The 26515-nt window shown below is 38.4% G+C and overlaps 1 protein-coding gene across 2 annotated transcripts in view; it reads left to right on the top strand.

Annotated features, from left to right (window-relative positions):
* syde2 (synapse defective 1, Rho GTPase, homolog 2 (C. elegans)) overlaps positions 1 to 26515 on the top strand; it is an 81095-nt gene that overhangs the window by 40687 nt on the left and 13893 nt on the right. For both annotated transcript variants that reach the window (XM_074668298.1, XM_074668297.1), the window contains exon 5: positions 8565 to 8691. In XM_074668298.1, the coding sequence (XP_074524399.1) occupies positions 8565 to 8691 (127 nt within the window). The remainder of the gene's footprint in view (positions 1 to 8564; positions 8692 to 26515) is intronic.

Raw genomic sequence — 26515 nt, 5'->3', positions numbered from 1 at the left:
GGAGTGGCGCAGGGGGTTATACAACACAAAGAGGAGACTTTAACTGACAACAAATCTGTTAGCTATATCATTTCATCATAAAACCATTAAGATTAAAAACCTATTTATCAGGAGCATCCTTGCCAAGACCAGCTGCATCTTCCAGCAAAGTTACAGAGAAACTAAACATGATTGAAAAAGAACAAAAAACATGTCAACATATCGTTAATCAAATAACACAGACATCCGTCGAAATGATTCATCTTCCTCCAGCACCTTCAGTCTGCTTTATAATCCTCTTATTTTCAGAAGAACAAAGAGTGTTTGATCCTTTTTCCTCCCCAAATGTTTTTTCTTTTCATCCAAAAAATACAGAAATTAAAATTTGCATTAAACAGAAAATGATTTGTCAGATTTTTAATGCTAGAACCAAAATAAATGGATGACTAATTGATTATCCATGGTCTTTGATCTACAGAGGATGATTTAAAAAGTCATATATATATTTATATACTCTGTACACGTGTATAAAAGCCACTCCAATCCTATTATGTGAATTGAAAGCAGATGGGGATTCATCTGAAAAGACAGCTGTAGGATACAATTATATAATGCGTTTCTGTAGCAGAGTGACAGAACAGGCAGAGAAAGTAATCCCACGTTCACGGCGTCCTTTCAGCTCAAATGGACGCTCGCCCTGCAGCCCGTCAGAGTAATGGATGAGCGCTGTGAGCAGAGGCAACAGGCTCTGTTCATTCAGAGAGGCTGAAGAGGCTGACGTGCTGGTGACGAAGGTGGAGTGGAGTGTTCCCCTGGATCATGTTTTCAGCTCTGTTTGCTCCCCCTCCTTTACGTTTCATGTGCTCTTTGAAGCTCCGAGAGGGGAGAGAAAGACAGGAGGCCGAGTTTCTCCTAATTAGAGCTGAGACAGCGGCAGTAAAAGTGTCTGGACACTGTTCCTGACTGATCACTGTAGGGGGGCATGCCAGGGGCAGCGGGTGCCTGGGGGCCAACAGGCAAACATTAGGCCTCTCCAAAGAGCCGCTGTGTCAGATCAGAGCCCGCCTTCCATCACTTGTGAAGCATGTTGGGCCTCAAGCTGGAGCGGTAACAGCAGATAAATATTCAATTTATCTTAAAGAGAGCCGAGGGAATACGTTCTTAAAGTTTATCTCTAACTTTTTTTTTCCAGCTGACAATGCAGAAGACCAGGGTACAAACTTATGATACTTTAACGTTGATCATTTTCAAATCTCAGCTTATTTCAACCTGGTTTATTGTAGATTTATTCTTTTATACATAGGAATAAGCATATAAACCAATGTGCTTCACAGAGGACTTAAATAAGCAAGATTAAAAACAGGATTTGACAGAAATAGTTGAAGACTGGAAAATAATTTAAAAATAAAAGCATTAAGAAACAAACTCTATGATAAAAAGAACAAAAATGCCACAAAAACAGAATGTAAACACATCAAATTAAGTTAAATAAATAAAAGAAGAATATCAAACGAGGCAAAAAAAACCCACCCCAGGTGTGTTTGAAAAGCAGCATTTTCCCGCCTTGTGTGAGTCACATGATCAGCTGCACGGAACTCCTAATCAGTGTGTGACATCATCACAGAACTGCTGCACAGAGGAATGACAGTGACAGAATTTTTGCAAACAACTCCTCATAGATGCCAAAATTTAACCCAAATCTGTGGAAAAAATATGATATTTTTGTAGTAAATTTTGTCAGGAATCCATCCGTGTCATTTTTAAAGCTGTACGGCTTTAACTTTTTGTGTTTATCAGCTCAAATGCCACAGCTTGCGTGGAGCTGATCCATTTGCGCCTATTAATTTTAAAGGGGTGACGTAGCTTTTTTGGCATTCAGCGACTTTGAGGGCCCCTCATTCGAAAAGTGGGTATAAAATAACAAATTCCATAAGAGCTTTTGTAAAGCAGGGTCCATACTGTCATCTCAGCAATTTCCAAGCCCATACCAGTTATGGTTTTGGAAGAGAGTTTTTGAAAAAGGACCAAGAATGTGGAAAGGTCGTATTTTGTTCTCTCTACGACATTCCTAGCTTCTGTTAGAGCTGTTTTAGTGTTTTTTTTTAAGTGCCTAGGTGGCGCTAGAGAGAAAATTATGTGACGTAAGGGGTGAAGTTTGGTGTTTTATAAAAATTTTAGACACATGTGAGATGTGTGCTACTTTTGGTGAGTTTTTGAGTATGTTTAGGGGTGAAATAAGCCATTTAGTGGCAGAGTGGGTATGAGAAAGTGTCAAAGTAAAAACAACAGGGTCCTCTCCCTTCTAAAAAGAAGTGGTATAACTTTTCGTGGAGCCTAATCTGACCTCAGGTAAAAATCTTTTTTCTCAGTGAGGATTTAAGACTGTAAACACTACCCTTACCTCAGTATTAACTCAGTTTAAACAGCACATTTTCACATTTGGAGGCTGGCCCTGGTGAATATTTGGGAACATTCAGTCTCCATCCAAAAATAGTCTTATTACACAAGGTTGAATATTTAATGTTTAGACCATCTTCTCTTGAATTTGAAATAGGAGCTTTCAGATCTTAAGGACAGAAAGATACCAGCGAGAGTGTGCTGGTTTAAAGGGAAACACACGGCAGACACTGGACAGATGTTTGAGCTGCTGGTGGCTTCGACCTCCTGAAGCTGGCTAGACTGAACTGTTGTCAAACTCACCTGACTCAGGCTCTTCTTCTACCGTTAACCTTCAGACTTCCTCTGTTCATTTAATTCTATCTCAAATCTACCTAATTTTCTCTTGGTATCTTTGATTTTAAAGCCTCCTGTCCCTCAGTGCGTCTCAATCTCACCCCCTTCTCCTGTTTTCCTCCTTACACAACAGGGCTGAGAGTATAGGTTTTGCATTCGGTATCAGTCTGAGATCAAGTGGAGGGCCTCCTCCAGGTTGCAGGCAGACAGGGTTAGGACAGGGCTGACACCAGATCCCAGAGGAATTTGCAGGTTGTGTCACTAAAGCACGCAGGGCCAGACGTGCAGCGGTGTGCCTTACAAATCATTATGTGCGTGTTTGATGGAGACTCTTTTTCAGAGACTCTTAGAAACCGGTGTCCTCAGGGCTTCTCCGAGCTTTTAAGACGCTGGATGATTGTGGGTGTTTTGAAAAGACTGCACACAATGTCTGAGGCTGCGGCTTTGTATGTGAGCACTCTGTGCCCATTAGAAAAAGATGTTTTTGAGCGCAGTAACCTACATATGATCAAACGCATCAGCCGAGGAGGAACACGGACGTTATGACATGTTGTATATATTTTACATCAGAGACTTTTTGCTTTGTTTTGTTGTTGTTGTTGTTGTTGTTTTTACTGATGCACCCTTCAAACTAAAGCTCCTGTCAGTCTTTGAGTCACATTGCTTGGTTCATCCCTGGCTTTGGGGCTGTCAAACATCAGACCTCTGCTTCATAAATGATTGTTGATGACTCTCTTAAGACCGTATAAATAAAGCTGCAGCAATGTTTGTGCAACCTGTGAAATCCAACGCATAAAAAGGAGCAGGATTTGTACCACAGCCTTACACAGCTTTAAAATAAGCTTTTTAATTACCTCTCAGTATTTAACAGTTAAAGACTAAATGACCATGAGCTTGGAGGGAGTTGGGATCTCTTCCTCATCTGCATGTCCCTTAATATCTTGTCTCATTAACTTTATAATCTTTTAAGTATATTTCTATTAATCTGCGGTTCTATTTATAGCACAGTTCAGCAGCATTTAAACATCATTAAGACCGACTTTCAGCTGTAACTGCGACTTAATTCCTGATGGCTTTAATGGTACGTCTTTATACCTCGATGCTGTACGCCCACATTGCTTTTTTCCAACTCAGAGGCTTGACATGTTCCTCACTTAAAGCGTAACTAAGCATTGAAACCATGCAAACTACAAGCTCTGTGATTGGTCAGTTGGGAAGCTTGCATTTCTTATATTCACAGCATTTGTTGGATCGCTGTTCAATTGTTTAATCTTCAACGTCTCATGTCCATTCTTTTATACAACTTCTGTATGCACCATTTATTATTGTTATTAAATATTATTATTTATAGCTCAGGCCTGTAGTTGGTATAATCCCCTGCACACAAGCAAGTAGAAAACATAACCAGACTAGAAACAAAGATATGGGAAACGTATAAAACACAGTGTAAACAATTGACTTGTTTAGGTTTTCTTTTGACTATTTCTTTCTTTTTCTTTCTTTTTCTTTCTTATTTATTTATTTTTTTTACATTTTATAATTTTTATTTAGACAAGTGGGGAATAACATTTGGACATATACAAAACATAGATGGGCAACATCTTTGCACAAATACAAATAAAAGTAAATTTGGTACAATTGTAGCAAAATTAAAGAAATAAATAAATGAATAACATACAGTTGCTAGGGATGGGTACCTTTCATATTTGAAACCGATATGGTACCGATGCCTGTTACCTGACTATCTGTATGGGTACTCAACGGTACCAACTTTCAGTACTTTTTTGTGTTTACGTGGTAAAAAATATCAATTTGTTTAATAATGTAGATAATTTTTTTTCAATTGAACATATTTATTCTTTAATATATAACCTTATAATGCTGTGTTCATGTCCAGCATGGAAAATCGCCTATTCTTCCACTCTCTTACAGTCACAAGGATGTGTTTGGGTACCTAAACATGGTACCTTTTGACTTTACCTGAATCGGTACCTGGTACTTTTGACAGAATTTGGTCGGTACCTATAAAAGTACCTAATTCGGTACCCATCCCTTACAATTGTGCTTTCAAGGATCTTAACTAGACATTGCTCTAGGCATAAACTACTGTGTTGACAAGCTAGATTTCAAAAACAAATGAAAATAGTACCATATGGCCACCAAATGAGGCCCTGTAAACACTCATCTGAACTCAGAACCTGAACGGACAGACAGGGGCAGGGGCCTGACAGTGGACTACTGTTAGGACAAAATGAACCTGAAAAAGTCTTCCTGGACCTTTATGTTTAAAAAGGTGAGAAACTTTCCCGTAAGTACTTGGAGCTTTCAATATCTGGGAAGTATTTCTTATTGACCACCTGTTATTTGAGAGTAAAATAGTTCAAAATGAAGGGAAAAAAAACTTTTTTGGGGCATTTTTGGACCAACTTGGCTCTGTTTTTCTGTGTGCTACTTTTATCTATCTACTCAGCACTTTGTGTGTATTCCTGGGCTTCCTTAAATGCCTGAGCAAAATTACCGTAATAACCACATATTGGCTGAAAAAGCAACGTCTCAGCTTTCGGACAGTAGGAATTGTCCCCATTGTACAAGCTGTTAAGGAACAATGATTGTTCAAAGTGCGCTTGCACAAATGCGCCAAGGGTTGAGACACATTTTCTGCTAATTTACAAACCAAAAACACAAAATTAAAACAAATCGAACAAAAAAAAAAACAAATTTCTTTTTGCTCACGGTTATAGACTTTTAGATATATGTACCATGCATACTCCCATGTTTGCATGAGAGCTGCAAACTTTAGTAAGTAACAGATGTGATTGGCTGCTTTTTTCCCCACATTTTCTCATGTGATGCCTTTGAATTTAAATTGTTGGTTTACAGAGGCGAATCAAAAAGTTGAAGAAGCTGTGATGAGCATTTTCCCAACTTTCTGTCATCTTAGACCTAAAAAACTTGGTCCTTAGATAGTTGAATTGCGCTCACAAAAGTTTTAGTGCAGCTCTACTTTAGGTTTGTATTTGGAAACTCGACAGCAGTGTGTCAAACAGGTGGAAGTAGGTCTTAATTTGGTGTTTAGAGGAACAGTGAGTCATACTCTGTGGCCTGACTTTGGCTGAACACTCAAGGCATTAGTGCGGTCAAATGCACTTTTCTTTCAGGCCCTTCTCTTCCTTTGATGTTGCTATAAAGTCTTTGAGCTAATCCCTGACCAAAAAAATCGGATCCCATCTCTGCTCCTACAGTCAGCGAGCACCCACATTCCTGTCCAGGGAACTCTTCTGGTTTCTCGGTCATTGTGTCGGCCTCCTTCTGCACATATCCGCGCTCTTGGCTGCCGCCGCCTGTCGTGTTGCCCGGCAGCCAGAGAGCATAAGTGCAAGCCCTCTTTTTGGTAACAGCTGTTCCCCGCCTGCGCTCAGCTCCCCCCTCGAAAGAGAGACTCTTTTTTTTTTCTCAATGGACTTGTTGTTCATTGTGCCCAGTGACTTCTGTTTACTCTCACACAAAGCCAAATCCCGGCCTAATCTGTGCTCCTCTCTCCCTCTCGCGTGAGGTTTAGAAAGAGCTCCGTGAGGAGCAGAGCTCACAAACAGCCGCTCAGCGAGGACGACATTAAAGTGCTCCTACGCCGCGGCCCGGGAAGGCCAGCAGCATGTGTGTGTGGGTGTGTACAACTGTGTTTGTGTGGAACCGGGCCCAACCCGCCATTCACAGCCCACTGACTTAACACGTTACCAGGGCAACCACACCAGCTAGTCTGCTATGCCACATACCAGACAGACACATGTAGGAGAAATTATGGTATGTCTGAAGCCAGGACTAATCCCAACATAACAAGGAGAAAGCTGGTGCCAGGATTCAAGCTTCAGATGAAGGAAGTTCCTCAGGGTCACACCGAGGAGGGTTACATAAAGACACATTAAAGGTTCATCACTTTCATTTTTAATGCTGCGCTGTCAGCCGGCTTTTTAGAAGAGCTCTTTGTTTATCCATTCATTCATGAGGGTGTGATGTTTTTATAACACTTCAGAGCGTCATTTCTCAAAACACATTTTCCTTTTCAGTCAAGAGGTTAAAATTACAGCAGCAAAAGTACGGACGATGATGCCAAAATGCTTGAAGATTCAAAGGGGAAGGATTTTAAAGGCCTCTGTGCATTTTAAAGAAACAAATAATCTTCTCACTAAGGAGCTGAGTTTGTTTGCAAGGGTCTTCAATCTGTGGCTCTTTGACTCCTTTGCAGTGGCTCCTTGTAGCTTTATAAAAAGATATTGAAATAAAGAATTTTTATGTTTCTTACAGAGGGTATTGATGGTTTAAGACATTGCCACGAGATAAAATCATGTGTTAACATTTTGTTGAACTAAATATTCATCAAATCTTTCTATAAAGCCTGCCACCGCTCTACTTCACCTTCTTCAACATCAACAGCCCACCAAATTTCCATGCATCTGTGGCTAACCTCAAAGTTTACAGCCCTGAAAAGAAAACTAAATCTACAAAAAGACAAATCTGGAAGAAAATACAGATTTTAATTCTGTGTGGGTGGACTCATTTACATGACAATGTGTGGGCTCAGTATACATATTTGATACGTGGTGTGACATTAGTAAACAACACAAAATTAAAAGTTGAGAGATACTATCCAAATATGTTATCAAATTCAAGTATTCTTTCAAAAACTGTGAAATTTCAAAATTGTTTTAAGTATTTGCAGATTTTTAAAATTTCATTTTTGAAAACAATGCAAATATTTTTAAATTTCACGTTTTTATTTTTTCATATTTTTTAAATTTCATTTTTTTAAATTGCAAATATTTTAAAATGTATTTTTTGTATTTGCAGATTTTAAATTTCCTTTTTTTTTTAAAAAAAATGCAAATGTTTTTAAATTTATTTATTTTTTTGCTGATTTTTTTTTAAAATTTCAGTTAAAAAAAGCAAATATTTGGGTTTTTTGTTTTTGCAGATTTTTTTTGAAAAATTTCATTTAAAAAAATGCAAATATTTTTAATTGTTTTTTCTTTTTTTTTTTAATTTCAATTCAAAAAAATGCAAATATTTTGAAATCTAACTTTAAGCTTTTTTTTAATTTCTGCAATTTCAGCAATTACTTTCATTATATGTGCAAATTTATTAAAAAAATAATAAAATCTTAGTCACCTCATGTTACATTTTGTAAATTAAAAGAACTATTTGTTTTGGTAATTCTCAACTAGATTTTAACTGTTTAGAATTTTATAAACTTTTTAGTCCTTATTTTAAAGATAAAGTAGACTTTATGGCTCCAGAATGACTTTAATCTAGGTGAGCTGAGACAAAAAGTCGAGAAGTTACATGGAGGTCTAGAAGTTTGTCCTGGGGATTTATGATCAGTTTAACAAGCCTCCATCTATCCTCCCCAAATTTGGATAGGAAAGAGAATAAAACCACTCAAGAATTACAAACAGAATCCCGCTGCACAAAGATATAAAGTGGAAAATAAGGCTAAGAATCTTTTACTCTCTTTTTTTAAATTAAGAGTATGAAGTAAAGTTTCTTTTGGCTCTGCAGGTTTTTTTAAAAACCATAAAAGCTGCTTGTGGCCTCCTCTTGCTGCCCCATTTGGGACCTTCAGTGCCCAATCAATAAGTGTGCCCTGTTATGGAAATATAAACAACCTATAAAATGTTGTCAGTGGTCCAAATAAGCTGTCGTTGCTCTGAAATAAAACAGGCTTAGTGCTTAACAGCAGTTGTTTTTGGCTCCTGCCCAGCTCATTGTTTGGGTGCAGACATTGAACTTGATCGATAGGGCTGTAAAAATGTCAGATCTTATGTTTACCTGACCTACTTGTGTCTGTGCGTCTCCAGGTGGTGGGTCTCTACCGTCTGTGTGGATCTGCAGCCGTCAAGAAGGAGCTGAGGGAGGCGTTCGAGAGGGACAGCGAGGCTCTGGAGCTGTGTGAAAACACCTATCCTGACGTTAATGTCATCACAGGTAAAGTGGTCGACGGTAACTTTAAACCCACACAGAGCTCAGGGTCAGCTCAGGATGATTAGGGGTTGGTTAATTAACTGAGTGGCTTTCCCAAAGAGAGGTCTCCACACATGGTTTCACATCAGATACACTCAGGTTTCCCTTCAAACAGGACGGTAAACAAGGATTGACTCTCAGTCTTGATTAGAGTCTTAAAGGCTGGACTGTTTAAACAACCTTATCACTAATGATTGGTCACACCCTCGTAACTCCAGTGATACATTCTCAACAGCAAAAATGACGCCAGGGCCAACTGGATGACATGTCACATTAAATAAATATATGGAAAGGAGTTCAGCACATTTCACCTCTGCCTGTTGACACTGTGGCAAAATCTTAACTCTCCTGCTGGTTTGAGAGTTGAGGAATGACGTCAGTTGCCGGGCCTTGCTCACCCTGTCAGGATTCTGATTCACATTCATCTTTGATCAGAGACACACATGCTGTTAACTACTTTTTAGCTTAACATCATCTGTTTTGGTACCAGCATTAACCCCTTGATGCCTGTTGTCACAAATTTGCGACATACCCTGACGCAGCTGAGACGACCTTTGTATCCCACTAATGCCCAAAGAGTCATACTCTAAACAAACCAAGGGCCGTATCAAATGCACTATGACCCAATATATTGGTCCAACAGTGAACTCATCATATCCGTAAAAATCATATAACTTTTTTTTTTTTTAACTATTGTATGTGCTACATTCAGGTTTACTCAATTTACTTCTCAATTTAGCATCTATAAGACAGCAAAAGCATTTTTTCAACATAGTTGTAAATTAATTCAGGCAGTAAGGGGTTAATACTCAAGTAGCTTCCATGAGTGTTGTTAAATCTTTTGTTTACATCCCACACACCTGATAATTGTACACGCCCTGAGAGTTCACAGTCACATTTACAATTACACTTCATAAAGCAGCTGGACGCACGCAAACTCAAGGCAACAAGTTTTCTCTGGCTTAACTTGTGAAACAGTTAAGGGAATCTTATGCCAGAAATGTTTATTATAAATCTTAAATTAGGGATGCACCAATCCAACTTTCTAGTGCCGATACCAATATCGATACGTATACTAATACCTGGACTTTGGATATCGACCAATACCGATACTAATACATTTCCTTTCATTTCATTTATTTGTTTATTCAAGCAGGTAAAACAAAAAAAAAAAAAAAAAACATACAGAGATAAATAAGATGTACAATGGTTTTAAGCAGAAAAATAAAACAATTAAAGAGACAACGTTTTTATATATTAAAAAATTAAAATAAAATAAAATAAGAATTGAAAAATAAATAAATAAATAAAAAAAATGAATAAAATACAAAAATTAAAAAAATAAGGATAATTTGAAAAAAAATAAAGAGACAACTCTAATAACATAGATCATATACCTTGTTCGAAAGGGTGTAGGATGACGTTAGAAAACTTTTCTAGTCCTACCCCTTTATTCTTCTACATTTGTAGTCGGATCTGTGCATGTGTTGGAAAACAAAACAGAAGAAAAGAAAGTGCATCACAATAAAACAAAAAACATAAATAACACATATTTTATGAGTTTCAGTTTGTTTCCATCTCACTCTTGTATTCGCTTAGGATAAGATTTGTATAAATCTGTTTGAACTGACCAAAACCGATCCGATACCAGTGTTAAATATCCCTACTCTGGGATAAGACTGGTAATGTTTTGGATAAAAGGTAAAACAATGAGTCGATGGAATTACTTAAGGTAATATTTACTGAAACTGTAAAATATCTATATGTCTACCAGCAAAAAATTCTTCAGAATGTATAGAAATTAATATTCAATTGTAAACTTCTATACCCTGTCGATTAATAATGCAGCAAAACACAAAGAAAGCGCATATGCGCAAAGCTTGATTTTGTACTATATAAAAAAAATATTGTGTCAAGTTGTGATTTGAAGCATATCGGCATTCTTGCTCTGTCTGCTACCTTATTGTCTCCAAATAAAGGTTTAGAAATCCCAAAATAAATCTAAAAGAAAACTAGAAAACTAGCAAAAACTTTTACCACCAGTATTCTGTCAAATATTCTTTGGCAAAAAGTAACTGGTACAACTTAATGTTTATTAAAAAACTAAAAGCAACAATAAAAAACAGACCAAACACTAGAAATACCTGATAAACATGGACTTAGTTGGAGTGAGTGAAAAAGGTGGAGACTGTTTATCTTCTGTCTTGGTAAGCTGCAGGATTTGATGAGTGTTTTTGAACTGAGCTGAGAGGAGAAGAAGAAGCTCTCACGTACAAAAGGGCAAAGTCTGTTAGCACACTAACATTAATAATAAAACAAACAGGACGTTACTCAAGTCTGGGTTTATTATTGATCCGTGTCTCACTCCGCTGAACGTGTCTGAACTGGTGTGTCCGCTGCAGATAGGTCAGCACATGTGTGTGTGTGAGTCTGCTGTTTGTAGTAAACGCATTCCAACAGTCAACCAACAGTACGGGCCTGTGCCTGAGGGGAGGGCCACACACACACACACACACACACACACACACACACACACACACACACACACACACACACACACACACACACACACACACACACACACACACACTAACACAAATCACACCGCGCTGTACATTCAGGTCATTCTTTCTCCTCAGGTTTGTGGTTGAGACATGCTCTGCACTGTCCCTTCTAGGTCACGTTTTAAGTCGACTAAAGAGCGCTCTGAGAGGAAACATCACAGCTCTCTGACTGAAAAACATGCCTTCATCAAAGCTGGTTAACCAACATAATACACACTGGGGGTAAAGCTAGATTACATTTTTTTAAGTGTTATTTCTTGTCCAAAAATATGGCTCAAACATACACAAGACAATATCGTTTTCGATCAGCTCACATGATTTGAAATCTGTGTTTGGCTTGACCTCATTTCTCACTAGTGTTTAGACACCAAAATCGAGCGATGATCAGAAAATATCTGTAGAATATTTCAGGGCTCCTGTTGTTGTTGGTTTGGCCATTTTTGAGAGGATTTTGAAATCAAAGCTTCCTTGTCTAAGAGGTTTATCCTCATTGCAGTGGTTGCTAGTTTGACTTCTGGCTGTTGTTAAATTAAGGATGGGAATTTGATAAGGTTTTAGCAACACTGATGCCATTATCGATTCTGCTTAAAGACTCAATTCTTTAATGATTCGCTTATCAATGCCTTTCTTTAATTTTTAAAAAAGTAGTAGAAGTAGCAGAGGTACTTGATTTACTGTCGCTTTCATCTAAAAATAATCAAATGACAAACTATTTGTACAGCATTTACTTGCGGTGTCAAGTCTATCGTGCATTGTGCTAATGTTAACACAGGCTACCGTAGCTAAGACGGAGCACCAGCGGCTTGACGCTTGCACATTGCACTCTTAGAAAAATATTGGCACGTTTTGGATCCTTCCTACTTTTTGTACCATCCACGGCCCACCATGTTTTTTTCCCTCAAAGTCTCTGTTCCCATTCTTGTAGACTAGTTCTCGCGTGCCTTTTTCAAGGCACTTGGAAGAAAGGAATCGTTCAGATACCATGCAACTGGTTCTCAACAAGAACTAGATAAGAGCCACACACTAAAAAAACTGAAATCTTATGAAGTGTTTTTGTCTTATTTTAAGTAAGAACTGTATTGTTATACTCGATATGAGCCACATTCATCAGGTTGGTCCAGAAAAATGTCTCGTGTAAAGTTATTTAAAGACTAAAATGAGGTCTGAATTGCTTGTAACAAGTAAAAAAAATCTGCCAATGAAACAAGAAAAATTTGCTCTAAAAGTTGCTTAAACTAGAATAATGTCTTAATACAAGTAAGTTTTCTCTTGTTTTAATGGCAGATTTTTACTTGTTTTGAGCAATTCAGAGTTCATTTTAGTCTTTCAATAATTTGGAACAATACATTTTTCTGGACCAACCTGATGAATGTGTCTCATTTTAAGTCAAAAGACATTTTCTAGTGAAAATAAGACAAAAACACTTGATAAGACTTCAGTTTTTTGCAGTGTACTCACCAGACCAGTCCAGAAACATGTCTCATTTCAAGTTATTTAAAGACTAAAATAAGGTCTGAGTTGCTCATAACAAGTAAAAAGAAAAATCTGCCAATGTTTAGGTACCTAAATGCATCCTTGTGACTGTAAGGGAGTGGAAGAGTAGGTGATTTTCCAGGCTGGACATGAACACAGCATTGCAAGGTTATATATTGAAGAATAAATGTGTTAAATTTAACATTTTTGAGATTTTATTATGAACAAATCTATATTTATGTATAAACACACAAAAGTACCAGGTACTGGGCATCAGTACCAGTTCGTTTCAAATGTGAAAAGTACCCATCCCTAAATGTGGATCATATTAAGTCTAAAAACACACATTTTTACTGAAAATAAGACAAAAACCCAAGATGAGTTGCCTTTTTTCGCAGTGTATTTATTGAATAATTTAGTTTTTTTTTGTTTTATTTTCAGTGGTTTGTGAGGTCGTCCTTTTAATCATCATGTCTGCTTTAGGAATAGAAGCAATTTATGTTTATCCAAACATCAACCAGCTTTCCTTTTTTAGATGAACGGTTGCTTTGTCAACAAACCCAAACTGAAAGACCAAACATGGAAAATGTGATTTCCACTTTCTCCACATTGGGCCATTTTAAGGAAATAAATTGAAGCTTCTCCATATAAATTTATAGCTCCTTACTGTAGAAACTCTTCAATAAGCACAGTTTTAGCATTAACCTGAGGTTTCCACAAAAGAATTGGATAGGTAGGATCTTTCCTGATGCAGTGAAGTAACATGTTTCATCCAAAAAACAAATCAGAACTGAGATGAGATCATTTTTATTCAGCGGAAGTTTCTGGCCTTGGTCTGCTTTTTACGGCGTGTGAAACTTGTTTGATTGTCCCACAGGCACTTGTGCAAATTTGATGTCTCATACTTGAGGCCGGTAATTTAAATGCCACTCAGATTCCTGTGAGTTGCAGTTCCTTTCCGCTCGGCTGCTGTGAAATTAAAAATGGAAACACTGAGTTACAGCATGTCTCCCAAGCGTCTTCATCTCGCAGAAACAGCCGTGTCATTGGATTGAGTAATGATTCCAGCAGTGCCACAGAGGGAGGGAGGGAGGAAGAGGAGGAGGAGGAGGAGGGGTAGAGTTGTAGAAAATCACTTGGTCATGATTTTTTGTTTCTCCCACAAAAAGAGGAAGACCACGGAAACCACTGGGCATTGTAGGAGCTGCTGTTGGTTTTGGGAAGAGGCCCCGTATAGGCGTCGTCCTATCATGCCTGCTTTGATCCGCATGCATTTGCATGGCAGGGCAAAGAACACAGTTAACAGTTGAACGGGTTAGAAAAAAAGGGACAGCACCGGCGAGGATTGTTGGTTTTTCTCTCGCTGCCTAAATCTGCTCCACCAAGCGAGTTGCTGTTGCAGATGGACCAGAGTTTGGGGGGAGGGGAGGCAGATGAGGGGTGGATGGTGTGTGGTGAAAACGTCCATCTGGGATATAATCATAGGTTTGGTCTTCAAACAGACTTTGAAGAAACATTTGGTACAGATCTGGCAGATGATTGACCTAATTTTACTTTTTCAGAAGCAGAGCATCCTCAAAAACAAAAACGCTCCAGTTCACCTCTATAAAGTAACTTTATGTAATCTGTGCACTTCTTTAAAAATGCTAAACTCTGCAGCGTGGAGTCAGACTTGAGGCCAATAAGTAAACAGCTAATGGATGAGCTAAGAGAGCTGGTGTGTCACACGGCTAATTTAAAAGAGGAGGTAGTGAAAGGGATTATCCAGGGATCAGAGTTCAATCCCAAGCTTGCAAAACATGCTCAGTGTGCAGCCCTCTTTTGTTTCAGACACAATCTGGTGTTTCAGAAACAATTCAATCAAAAAGCATCATCAAAATAAACACGCGGTGAATCCTCTCGGGCTCATTCGTTAATCATTATTAATCACCTGTGGGTGTTTTTAGATTTTACTCCATTGGGTTAAGCAGTTCAGTCTTTAGCTTGATCTTTTCGTCAAAAACTGGAAGGAAAAAACTGATCTTGGTTATTTTGTGGGAGAATCTGGGATCTGGGAAACCACATATATCTTAATAATTTTACGTCACTAAACAATGTTTTCAGAAAACTGTCAAAGTGGAAATTTTTGGAAATCTCTGGTTGGCTGTTTTCCAAACCACCTACCTCATACTACATGTGAATGTAGTATGAAGTAGGCACTGCATAATGCTTATGTATGTATTGCATAGTCTGACTGTTCTGTTGGGTCTGTTTTGTAGTAAACTGCTCTAGTTTTCAGTTTTAGAAAGTGGAGCTACAGCTGAAAGGGTTTTTTTGGCCTTTATGCTTTAATGTACAAAACAAACTTTGGGTAGATTTTGGCATTTAAGTTATTTTATTAATTATATCACGACAGAATCATAATATTTGATTTTTAATCTTACACCTCAAGTTATATCATTAATTTGAAAATAAACCTGGAAGGGATTGTCATTTTATTTTTACAGCTGATGAAAAAACCACTTCTATATAATCCACATATGGTTTAAAAAGTTAATTAGTGGTTTGTATTGAATTTGTAGAAGTAAACACCTCCTTTATAACTAGAAGTAACAAGATTTACTGGTGTTTCCTTTGCATCACTTAACTTCTATCTTACAGACCGCCTGACATTAGTGTTGTTGTATTGTAGTTGTAATGTCGACTCACCCCAGTAGATGATGGTAATTCACCAAAACCTGCAACCTGCATTGACAAACAGTGTTAGCGCCGTGCATTGTGGGTAACATGTGCCAGGTAGACTGGTCCGTTGCATACTGAGAACTTTTCCTGGATCAGTCAGACACCCAGGGATTTTTGGTTTACGGCAGATTTTGCAAGTTTTCGCATACTACTACAGACTGAATTTGGAAAACAGCCCCTGAATGGGAATGGATACCGTTCACATTTAAAATGATACGGTACCGATGCCTGGTACCTGGCAATCAGTATTGGTACACAACAGAACCAGTTTTCTGTACTTTTTTTGTGTTAATGTGGTAAAAATATCAATTTACTCAATAATAAAGAAAATAATAATAATTCAACATACTTATTCTTCGATACAGCCTCAGAACGTTTTTAATTTTGGGTGAATCAGTACCCGGCCTGTACTATAGACAGAATTCGGTTGGTACATATAAAAGTACCTAATTCGGTACCCATCATGAAACAGTTTTTTTGTCCCAAATGTCCCAGCTGAATGGAGGGGGTTCATTTTGATTGGCTGGCACAGGTTTTATGCCTGAAGAAAACTACAGCGTATGGGTTGAGCATGCTTCCAGCTGCACTTATCAGCAGATTTTTCGGGTTAAGTGTGAACGAAAATATTTCTAAAAAATGAAAGAGAGGAGATATTTGTTTCTTTAAAAAAAAAAGACCAGGCTACGTGTGTACAAGGTCTTGAAATGCAAAATTTGAAAAGAGCACACCAAGAGAGACACTTGAAAATCAGAGTAGGTAGAAAGAAGTTTGCAAGAATCTTAAATCAGAGATGAGCAAAAAAATAAACAATATAAAAAAAACATTTTTGAGAAAGTAAGATAAAGTTTGGAAACATTTTCAACTGGCAAGGTTAGTTGTTTCTCTGAGATCTGAGACTTTATGCTAAAATAAACAGTTGCTCATCTATTTCCATGAATACAACAAGCATGGTTGACCAAAAATTGAATTTTTGTATGTCCTGGATTTTCAAAGTGCTTCTTCTTGCTCAAACAGTGAAAATCTCAGAGTGTCCAGTTTTGCGAGACCTGCTCAGCCAAAAACCCAGCTTCATGTTTGATCAGACCCAGGTGTTGATAGGCAGAGCTCAGTAATATCCAAACGATGAATAGGCACTGATTATTCTTTAATCATCATCCTCATTATCATCATCAGTCGCGTCAGTATCATGAAGTGAGGAGGCGTTCATGAAAGGGCAGACTCATTTGCTTTAAAACCAATTAAAATCACTCAGATCTGTGTAAATCAGAGTTAATGGTTTCTGTTTGTTCTGTCGGAGAGGTCTGATGAGGGCGGTGAAGACGTTGGCTGGAGGAGGAGAGTAATTAAAGAGGAGCGGGGTGTAATGAGCTAAATGAGGGTTTATACTGGTCAGCTTTTTGCAGGTTAATAAAGTAAGACGACAAAAATACTTCAGACATTATAACAGCTTAAAGTAACCAAGCTGCTTTCTTCTCTTTATACTCGAACACTTTGGATTTGGGGACTCTTTGGATTCTCCTCGAAGTTTTCCATGGGGTTAAAGTGAGCACTGAGTGTTTTATGAAGCATTTAAATTTCTGGAGGTTGAGGAAATTTGTTGCAGGATGAATAAGAAGCTGCTGATTTGTAAGACTGTATCTCTGTTTGGTAGAGGAGGCTCCAGTCAGCAGTTTGTGAGAGGACCTTGGTCAGTAAAGGCTTACTGGACTGTCTGGCAGCTTTGTTAGTGCCTTTAATCACATCAGCACAAATTGGCTTTAAGTATAAACAGAGAACAACCTCGAAATGCTTCCTACACGAGCTTCAGATCACAAATTATTTACAGGTCCTCCTGGCTGGATGGAAATAAATGAATCTGTGTGAAGCAGTTTGGTGTCAGAGCACACTGAGGTGACCTTTGCTAATAATTAAGCCCTCAGCTCGACGTGTTTTGGCCTTTGAGTGGAAACAAAGCTCCTAAAGTGATCCAGTGATGCTAAACTGGTTCAGAATTCATCCTCTGTCCTCAGAAAATGAAGCTAGTGTCACAGAGCCTTCAGCTCGGCTATTGATCCTGGTTCGTGCTCTTTAATTTGCCTTGCCTGACTCGTCTTTTCCATAGCCTACTTCTCTCAGAGCGTTGCCCCCCACCCTCAGCGGTACTCCACTGAAGACATGGAAAGTCATTAACAAGTGCCCCCTTTGTTGCCGAACAAACACAGATGGTATTTGGCTCACGCATGGGGGATTAGCTGAACCCTGGGCCGGCCGGGGAAGCAGGGAACCACTTTACAAAGAGCTGCGTGGGTGACAGAATATTTCTTGGGGTGAGAGCGAGTCAGTGGTGATCCTGGTGATTGCACACGCAGCGTTAGGACACAGTTTCCACTGTGAGGAATGGGGTTTCCTCATTTTGGGGTTTGGGAGGAGGGTTATGGAAAAGTTGATGGAAAAGGCCTGCCGTGCCACCAGCGACACACATCTCCTCTGGCCCCCCCTAGTGCTGTGGGGGCGTGAATGACAGCAGCGAGGGGGGGCAGGACGGAGAACAAACCCCTGTTTGTTCTCCGGGCGAGGCGTTGACTGCAGCGCTGACAAGAGGAGTGACCTTCCGCTTTGTTTGAACAAGAGGTCAAAGGTAGAGCCGTGCCCCAGTGCATTGTGTGCCTTGTAGTGTTTGGTGGCACATTTGGAGCAGTGAGAATCTGAATCCATCAGAAGAAGCAGCATTAACATCAAAATACTGAAAGCTGCTGTTATCTGAGGCTTTAGAGGAACAGATGTGAGGAAAGTAAACACAATGTTTACTCATGAAGAGTCCAGGAACTGTGCCAACTTTGTGACTAAAGTAAAAGCAGAAGAGTTCAGGCTCTTAAAAGTAAGAAGCACAAAAAGTAAAAGAGTAGCCCTCTGAGTAACTTTCCTACGAGCTTCTTCTGCACAAAGCTAACACCATATTTGGGTGTATGTTTGAGCCTAAACCCAGGAACAATATATCCAAACTGATCGATCCACTAATGTTAAATCTCACAGAAACTCCTGTGATAAAATGCAAAGTCATAAGATTATTAGTTGGCTGTCCTGGCGTGTATTCTCTTTTGCAGTAAAAAGTAAACCACACATGGAAAGAAGTTGGTCTCTTTTTTCAAAATTCCAATAATACATAACATCAGGGAGGTAGGTTGGTATCATGGTTTGGGCATGATATCAACCTGGTGGCTGGCTGCAGTAAAGGTCAAAAACTCTGTCTCCCCAGTCATTCCAGATGGGCTGTGGTAAAACTTGAAAAAATTAATACACCTGGTAGAAATGTTTCTCACTTCTGATTGTTGTGGTGATTTGAAGTTATAAATGGGCTTTGTTGTATTGAAGTCCTCTTTTTCCTGAAAAGTTTCTTTTTCATTTGTAATTAGACGTTAAAAACTGGGTTTTATGTCACGTTTAAAGATGATTGACAGCTGCTGTTCTTGTGAATTTTTTTTTCAGGAGTAGTAAGGCACCTCGGGAGGAAAAGCCAAGAAGAGATTAGACTTTCAAAAGAAGGAAAACTTTTGTAATTGGTTCTTTGTAAGAATAAAACACTGGTACTGTGCTGAGGACATTTTATCAAAAAATGCTTAAACACAGTGAAAATATCTGCGTTTACACTGAAACGCTGAGGGACTAAAAACGCTGTAGTAAGCATGCCAGGCCTGTAGTTGGCACTATAACTGTCTCGTTCAGAAGCCGCTTTTGGTTGATCTTGACAGAAGTAGAGTTGAGCTGATCATCTGGTGTATTGGTCAATACTAAAAGCAGAAGTGGAGCAACAGATGCACATTTTGTTGAAACACAGTCAGCAGATAGATCAGCAGGAGCACAGCACAGTAGTTTACGACGATGGTAACAACGGTACTGTTGTCCTGTTGTACGCGTTTGCGCGAAACTGAGCATGATGTCAGTGTTTCCACTGAAAATGCCAGCTCACTGTTTACACAGCAATGGTGGCACCAGTGTTTGAGAAAAAATACACTTTGGAGGCAGTTTTCAAAAGGTTGGGTTTCAGGTCGGCTAAGATGCAGTTTCTCTGTAAACATGAGGCCGAAACGCAACAATACTTTTGCGTTTCACCCTTTAACTGTTGTCCTGTAAACGGCCCCTTAGACTTAGGGGCCGTTGACACGACAACAGTTGCAACACACACATACTACAGTACAACAGTACCATCGTTACCATCATCGCAAACTACCATGTTGTGCTTGTGCTGCTCAATCTGCTGAATCTGCTGACTGTCAACAAAATGAGCAGTTGTTGCTCTACTTTTTCTCTTAGCATTCACCAATAAAGCGGCTTATGTACAAGACAGTTATAGCACCACCTACAGGCCTGGCATGCTTACTACAGCGTTTTCATTCCATCAGTGTTTCCGTGTAAACGCAGATTTTTTTCGCTGCGTTTTAGCGTTTTCAGATGAAACGTTGTCGTGTAAACGGGGCCTTAAGGTTCTTGTGAGGAACTTCTCCTTTGTGTCATGTTTGGCGCCCCCTGTGGACAGACTTGCATTTGCAGCATTTGTGTTTTCTGATGCTGAATCTCATCTCAGCAAAATGAAATGTAGACTCCAACACAAAATCTTTAGACCAGGGGTAAAAATGACACGAATTTTGTACGGGTGGATCATCTGCAGGTTTTAAGTCGGCTTCAAAAGAAAGAAACAGGAGCAAGAAACAAAAAAGAGAGTGCGTGATTTATTAAAAACTGCTTCAAACTCAAACAGGCTTTCAAAAGTTTAAGACCATAGCTTTAAAAAGTCAAAATGCAGAAATCAAAACCTCAACAAAGCTTTTCCTCTCTGTTATTAGGAAACAAAGCTTCAGTTCTTTGACTTTCAGCGCGAGCTCTCTGATGTGTGGTCTCAGCAGCCGCTCGTAATGTGGCTGGAGGTGAATGTCAGTGTTGTTTAGACGATCTCTGCTGGTGTGAAGCCAAACAGTTTAAATGTGAGAGAACAGACACGCAGCGTGCGCTTGTTGTCAGCTCGGGTTGTGAAGGAAAGTGAAGCACCTGCAGGGAAGCACACCTGTTCACCCCTGAGCCTGTGACCCTGTGTGTATATGTGTGTTCATGTTTCACCAAGGGTGTGTGTGTGTGCGTAGATCATGCACCAACTGGGGCAAAGACAGTAAAAACATGAGCGCTGACTCATAGCGGGCTAATCATTCACCTGAATGGCTGAAATTCTCCTCACCTCAGACAAACACAAACACAGCGTTTGAATCGCTGGATTTTTCCCGTATGGTCATGGAAAATAGTTGGATTGAGTCATCGTATGTTGCAGGAAAAGGTGCAAAGAGTGTTTTGTTGAACAGTCCTGCTCTTGTTGTGTCTCGATGCTCTGCCTCACAGCACGGTGAAGGTCAGAGGGTCCGCCATGCTTCAGTTTCCACCATCAGAGAGAAAAACAAGCTGAACCTCTCACAAGAAGAAGCCTCTCTTTGCAGAGATAAGCATAAAAACACGTCTCATTTCTGCTCCAGGCAGTCTGTTTTTCCTGCGATGAAACAAGCAGATTATTATTATCACATGGAGATTGACAACAGGAAGCTGGGGGATGTTCCCAGAGCCTTTCTGTGTGATCTGTTTTGGAAATCAGCATGTGAGGAGGAGCGTGAAATGAGAGGGAATGCATTTTGTGTTTATGAGTCCTTATCGCATTCTGCTCATTCCTGATTTCAAACCAGATGGAGATAAACGTTAACACAAGCATGTGAATCGGAGCTGAAAACAAAACGCAAACATGCTGCTGCAGATCAGTTACGCAGGCTGGTGCGGCGAAGGGGGACGTGTCTAATTGCTGGGACATTTAATGAAGACTTAAGTGCTTGTTGCCTGGAGTTGTGTTGAACTCTGACCCGGCTCGCTGAGGTGCTCTACCTGAGTTTAGAGCGCCTTCGAGCTCGTTTGGACAGAAGTTGTTTTTCCTCAGAGCATCAGAGAGCGCTTGAGGAATGTGTGTCATCTCTGAGGATCATTGTGTGTGTGTGTGTGCGCAAGTTGATTCTCCAGCTCAGAGGACACAGTCACAGTTGGGACCCAGAGAATAAAGATAACAGAGTTTCTTGAAGCTCCGTTTTTTTTAAGGATTTGTTATTTTTGTTGGAAGAAATTTGGAGGAAATGCTGACTAGTTGATTTAACACTCAGATTTTCCTAAAGTATTACAACCTACATAAGTCTAACTTACCTATCATTCTCTAAACGAGGGGTCTTCAACATTTTTCGGACCAAGGACCCCCTAAATGATAGTGAAAAATGTGAAAAAATATAGATACAGCAATATGTCGCAAATCTTTGACCTGTGATAAAATTGATATTTCATCTCTTAATATCAATATTTTTGTTAAAATAGATGACGCCAATGTTGCCCATAAACCGTATAATACATATAATGTCAGAGTACATTCAAAATATTTTATTCCCAAACTTGATGATGTGGATTTTAATGTTGTAAACATCAATGTTTTCTCTCTATTCTTGGGTCAGTAAGTTCAAAATCATTTAAAGTTTGATTTTTTACAGTGTAGTAAACCGATAAAATAACAATCATAGTCATGTTTTATGCAATAATACATTTTTAATGAGTAACATTGTTTACACCAAGTGGTATTTATCAGTTTCACCAACGGACCACATCGTTCATCCAGTAATTTCTTCGCAACATTAGACAACATATGACTTTCATTATTTTAAACACAATAAAATAGAAAAGTTGACTGTGTAGAATATTGCAATATATCACAATATTGTGATATCATGATATTATCCTATCGTGACCCAAGTATCGTGATGCATATCGTATTATGAGTGTCTTACCAATACTCATCCATACTCATATCATGTTAGTGTGCATTCAGTATTAAGCTTATCTGGGGAATCTGACACAGCCAGTGTGAAACAGTGTCAGTGTGATGCTGTGTTGCTGAATATGTTCATTTTTGACTAAAATAATAACATGAGCAAAAATTGTAATATTCGGGAATAATTTTTTGAAAGTATAAAAAATTGCCTTTTGAACCAAAAATGTCACCACCACGGACCCCTTGTTGAAGACCTTTGCTCTAAACCTTAAAGCGTATTTTTGGGTCTAAAATGTCAACTTACAAAACGATTTACCTCTTACTTCAAGCCTAAATGTAATTTTTAGGGATGGATACCAAATTAGGAACTTTTTTAGGTACCAACCAAATTCTGTCAAAAGTGCTGGTTACGATTCACATAAAACCAAAAGGTACCATATTTAGGAACCTAAATGCATCCTTGTGGCTGTGAGAAAGTGGAAGAGTAGGTGATTTTCCATGCTGGACGTAAACACAGCATTACAAGGTTATTGATTGAAGAATAAATTTGTTAAATTGAAAAAACATATATTTTATAATTATACAAATTGATATTGTTGACCACTTACAGCCAAAAAAGTACCGAAAATTGGTGCCATTGAGTACCGGTATTGATAACCACAGTGGTGGCCAACCAATCAGAGACCAAGAGCCACAAAAATAACAATGATACTACAAAGAGCCACATCACACACATTTCAAAGTGAGATTTGTTGTGTTTGTAAGTGTGTTTAAATTTGTACTTGGAGCCGTGTCAAAGACAAATTTCTGTTTTTGCTGCAGAAGAGACTAAGTTTTATCTATCTATCTATCTATCTATCTATCTATCTATCTATCTATCTATCTATCTATCTATCTATCTATCTATCTATCTATCTAGATATGAACACATGAGCATTCGAGAGGAGCACATGTAGAGAAAAGAAACCGAAACTTAAGTTTAAGTCTCAACACCCAAGTATTGGTCCCAACGTTGGCATCAGTATTTTGGTATTTTAGATTGATTGGCACACCACTACTCATAACAATATATATACTATTATTTTATATGGTATTATATTATAGTTTATATTATAATTCTTGGACTTATTGTTCAAGTTAGGTGAAAAAGGCTCAACAAACAAACCACAAAACATCAAAATGATGTGTGCAGCCGCAAAAAAGTAAAAAATTAAATCAGAAACCATGTGCAAAGTACAAAAAAAATATTTAAAAAAATTTATGTAGTGCTTTCACTGGTTGCTATTGTTGTGCTAACATTCTAATGTTTTGCTAACTAGCAAGTTTATAAGCAGTTATTTCCTTTTTATATCAAAAAGTCTGACTAACCTTTTAGTCTAAAGGTGAGAAAATACTCAAACAGTAAAATTTGATTTGAAAAAAATGTTAATTTGTTGAATTTCTTGTAAAAAATGTTATTTTTTAATTCTGAATCAGTTAATGTACTTAAAGTTTCCTGTAGCTTAATCCCCTGAGCTTTTGTTTGTGCAGACACTGAAGTTAAAGCTAATCTGAGTCTTTGTCCTGTGACACTGAACTGACACAGATCCTATTCTCACTCTTTAATCCTGTATTCATCACGTCCTGCTCTTCGTCTGCAAGAAGCCATGAGAAAATTAGAATCATCATCTAAAAATACGGACATCTTTACTCCACTCTTTAACTATCCTACGTCCACTTTAATCTCCTGAGATTACCGAGTGATGGACCAACAAAACCATCAGGGACACGGTAAACCTCACAGCATGGCGCGGGCTTACTGGGATTAAAAAGTCAGTGTGTTAAAATGCGCTCTGTTCTCCTCACTCAGCCTAAAGGGATGATGGGAGATTTACAGTGAGGCGTATTGTAGTTTGCTGTAAATAGACAGCAACAGGAAATACAGCTCATTTAAGATAATCCAGTCATGTAGCCGCGACAGGAGATCTTATTTAGAGCGTCCTGGTCAGTGTCACATACAGAAGCTGGAGGGATTGTGGCGCTATTTTAGGAACGTTAACAGCACGCACAGGTTATTTAAACCTGCTGTGGTGGGAGCGATGTATGTGAACAGCCATGAGGGCGATAATTTACACAGCATCCAAACACGTTTTATCATTTACACCATGTTCTCACTGTTATCAACCGTCTAATTATCACCAATCTAAAGTCAGGGTGAATATTTTCCTCTCAGTGATGCTCTTATTTTAGATACAAAGTTTCAAGCTTTAAAAATCAAAGAAGTATGATCCTCATGTATGACAAGAAAAAACTAACCAGGAGGGGAAGTAGTTTGGATTTGATGCAAGAAAAACAGGTTTATCAGCATCTTAGCTAAACTGAAGTAAAAGATAAAGTAGCATCCGGCAGCTGTCTGGGCATTACACTGTAAACAACTGAAATCTTATCAAGTGTTTTTGTCCTAAAAATAAGCCCAGAAAAATGTCTTATTTCAAGTTACTAGAGACAAAAATGAGGTCTGAATTGCTCATAACAAGTAAAAAAAATCTGCTGATGGAGCAAGAAAATTTGGCTTAAAAGTTTGCTTTACACTAGAATAATGTCTGAATACAAGTAACTTTTCTTTTTGTCCATTGGCAGATATTTTTTGTTACTTGTTACAAACAATTCAGACTTCATTTTTTTCTTTGAATAACTTATAACAAGACATTTTTCTGGACTGATCAGGTGAATGTGGTTCATATTAAGTCTAAAAAGGCATTTTCTATTGAAAATAAGAGACAAACACTTGATAAGGTTTGAGTTTTTTGCAGTAACTAATGGCTTAAATTAATTTCTTGTGTCTAAGATGTTAATGAATAAATTTCAGATACCCTGCAGTGGTTTAATAGAATTCAATGAAAGAGATTTATGTAACCTTAGCTGTGCTTGAATGCGATGATTAGCCTAAGGAGAGCTGAGAGGTCATAAAATATGTAGCTTGAACCTGAAACATGGACCAGCGCTCCCCCTGGTTTTTACGTAACGATTTCTTTTGATACAGATCTGATGTGTTTGTGGCCATGTCCACTCGTAGCCAGGTATCTCGGAAACTGCATATGTTTTTTTATACGTTTACACCTGCCGTCCACACAAAACCACAGCTTTACATCACTAAAAACAATGTTTTCTGAAAACTCTGGCCAAAGTCAAGATTTTGGGAAACTCTGGTTTCATGGTTTCGTGTAGACAAAAGTTAACTGAGTTTTTGGTTCTCAATTGTCACAGCTGAATGACGCTCATTCGGATTGGCTGGTTTTACGTCTGAAAAACACGGCTCATATTGGGTTTGGCATGCCTGAAGCCACACTTTATATACCCAGCCACGTGTGTACATGGCCTAAATAAAATAATTTGAAATAAAAAAATGGTTTTGGAAAGGGAACCAAATCTATCTCAACTAATCAGCAGTAATTAGGAACACCTATTATGTTCTCGAGGTTATGAATGGAGGCTGAAGTTTACCTGCTCAGTTAAAGAAAGTCATGGTTGTTTTTCAAACTGTCTCCAACAGGTGAATAAAGTAGGTAGTCTGCACTGCAAACTGCAGTATCCTCTGCTGGTTTTTAATGTAGGAAAGCAGAAATACAGCTGACGGATTTTTTTTCTTTAGTTTGTTATAAATGTAAAAATCAAACCATAGCTACAACTTGACGTTTCAGTTATGAACATTCAAAGAGATTAGCAGATAGAGCATTTGACATAAATCAATCAGTGGTGATGACACAGGGACAGTACAATAACACATTAGTTAGATTTAAGGTAAATGAAATATTAAGCAAGAGAAGAAAATAGTGCTGTTTAGTAGGGCTACACGATTTTGGAAAATAATCTAATTGTGATTTTTTTTTTAGAACAATATTACGATTGCGATTTATCATAGGTTTTTTGGGGGGGCGTTTACCTTCTGCATTGTTCACTTAACACAAGTTTTAAGTCATTTTATCGTATGACTAACAAACAAAAGATACTGTTAACATTTAAACAAGTCTTTTTTGCATTTCTTAATTAGAAAAGAAAAAGGAACACTGAAATTTTCCTGACCTCCAGTTGTCAGTAAACCATACAGATCGGATCAGATCAGATCTGGATGGATCTTTGTAGCTCACAAGGGTTTTTTTTTTTGCCAGAAAAACAAAACAAAACAGCATTTTGACTTTTGCTGGTTTAAGAGAGAACAGGTACAAGTTAAGATCCT

This window comes from Halichoeres trimaculatus, unplaced genomic scaffold, assembly GCF_033239565.1.
Source record: "Halichoeres trimaculatus isolate MK-OKI-2021-1 unplaced genomic scaffold, fHalTri1.1 fHalTri1_scaffold_4, whole genome shotgun sequence".
Taxonomy (NCBI): domain Eukaryota; kingdom Metazoa; phylum Chordata; class Actinopteri; order Labriformes; family Labridae; genus Halichoeres; species Halichoeres trimaculatus.
The sequence above is the reverse complement of the archived record's forward strand: the minus strand, read 5'-3'. Positions and strand labels throughout refer to the sequence as shown.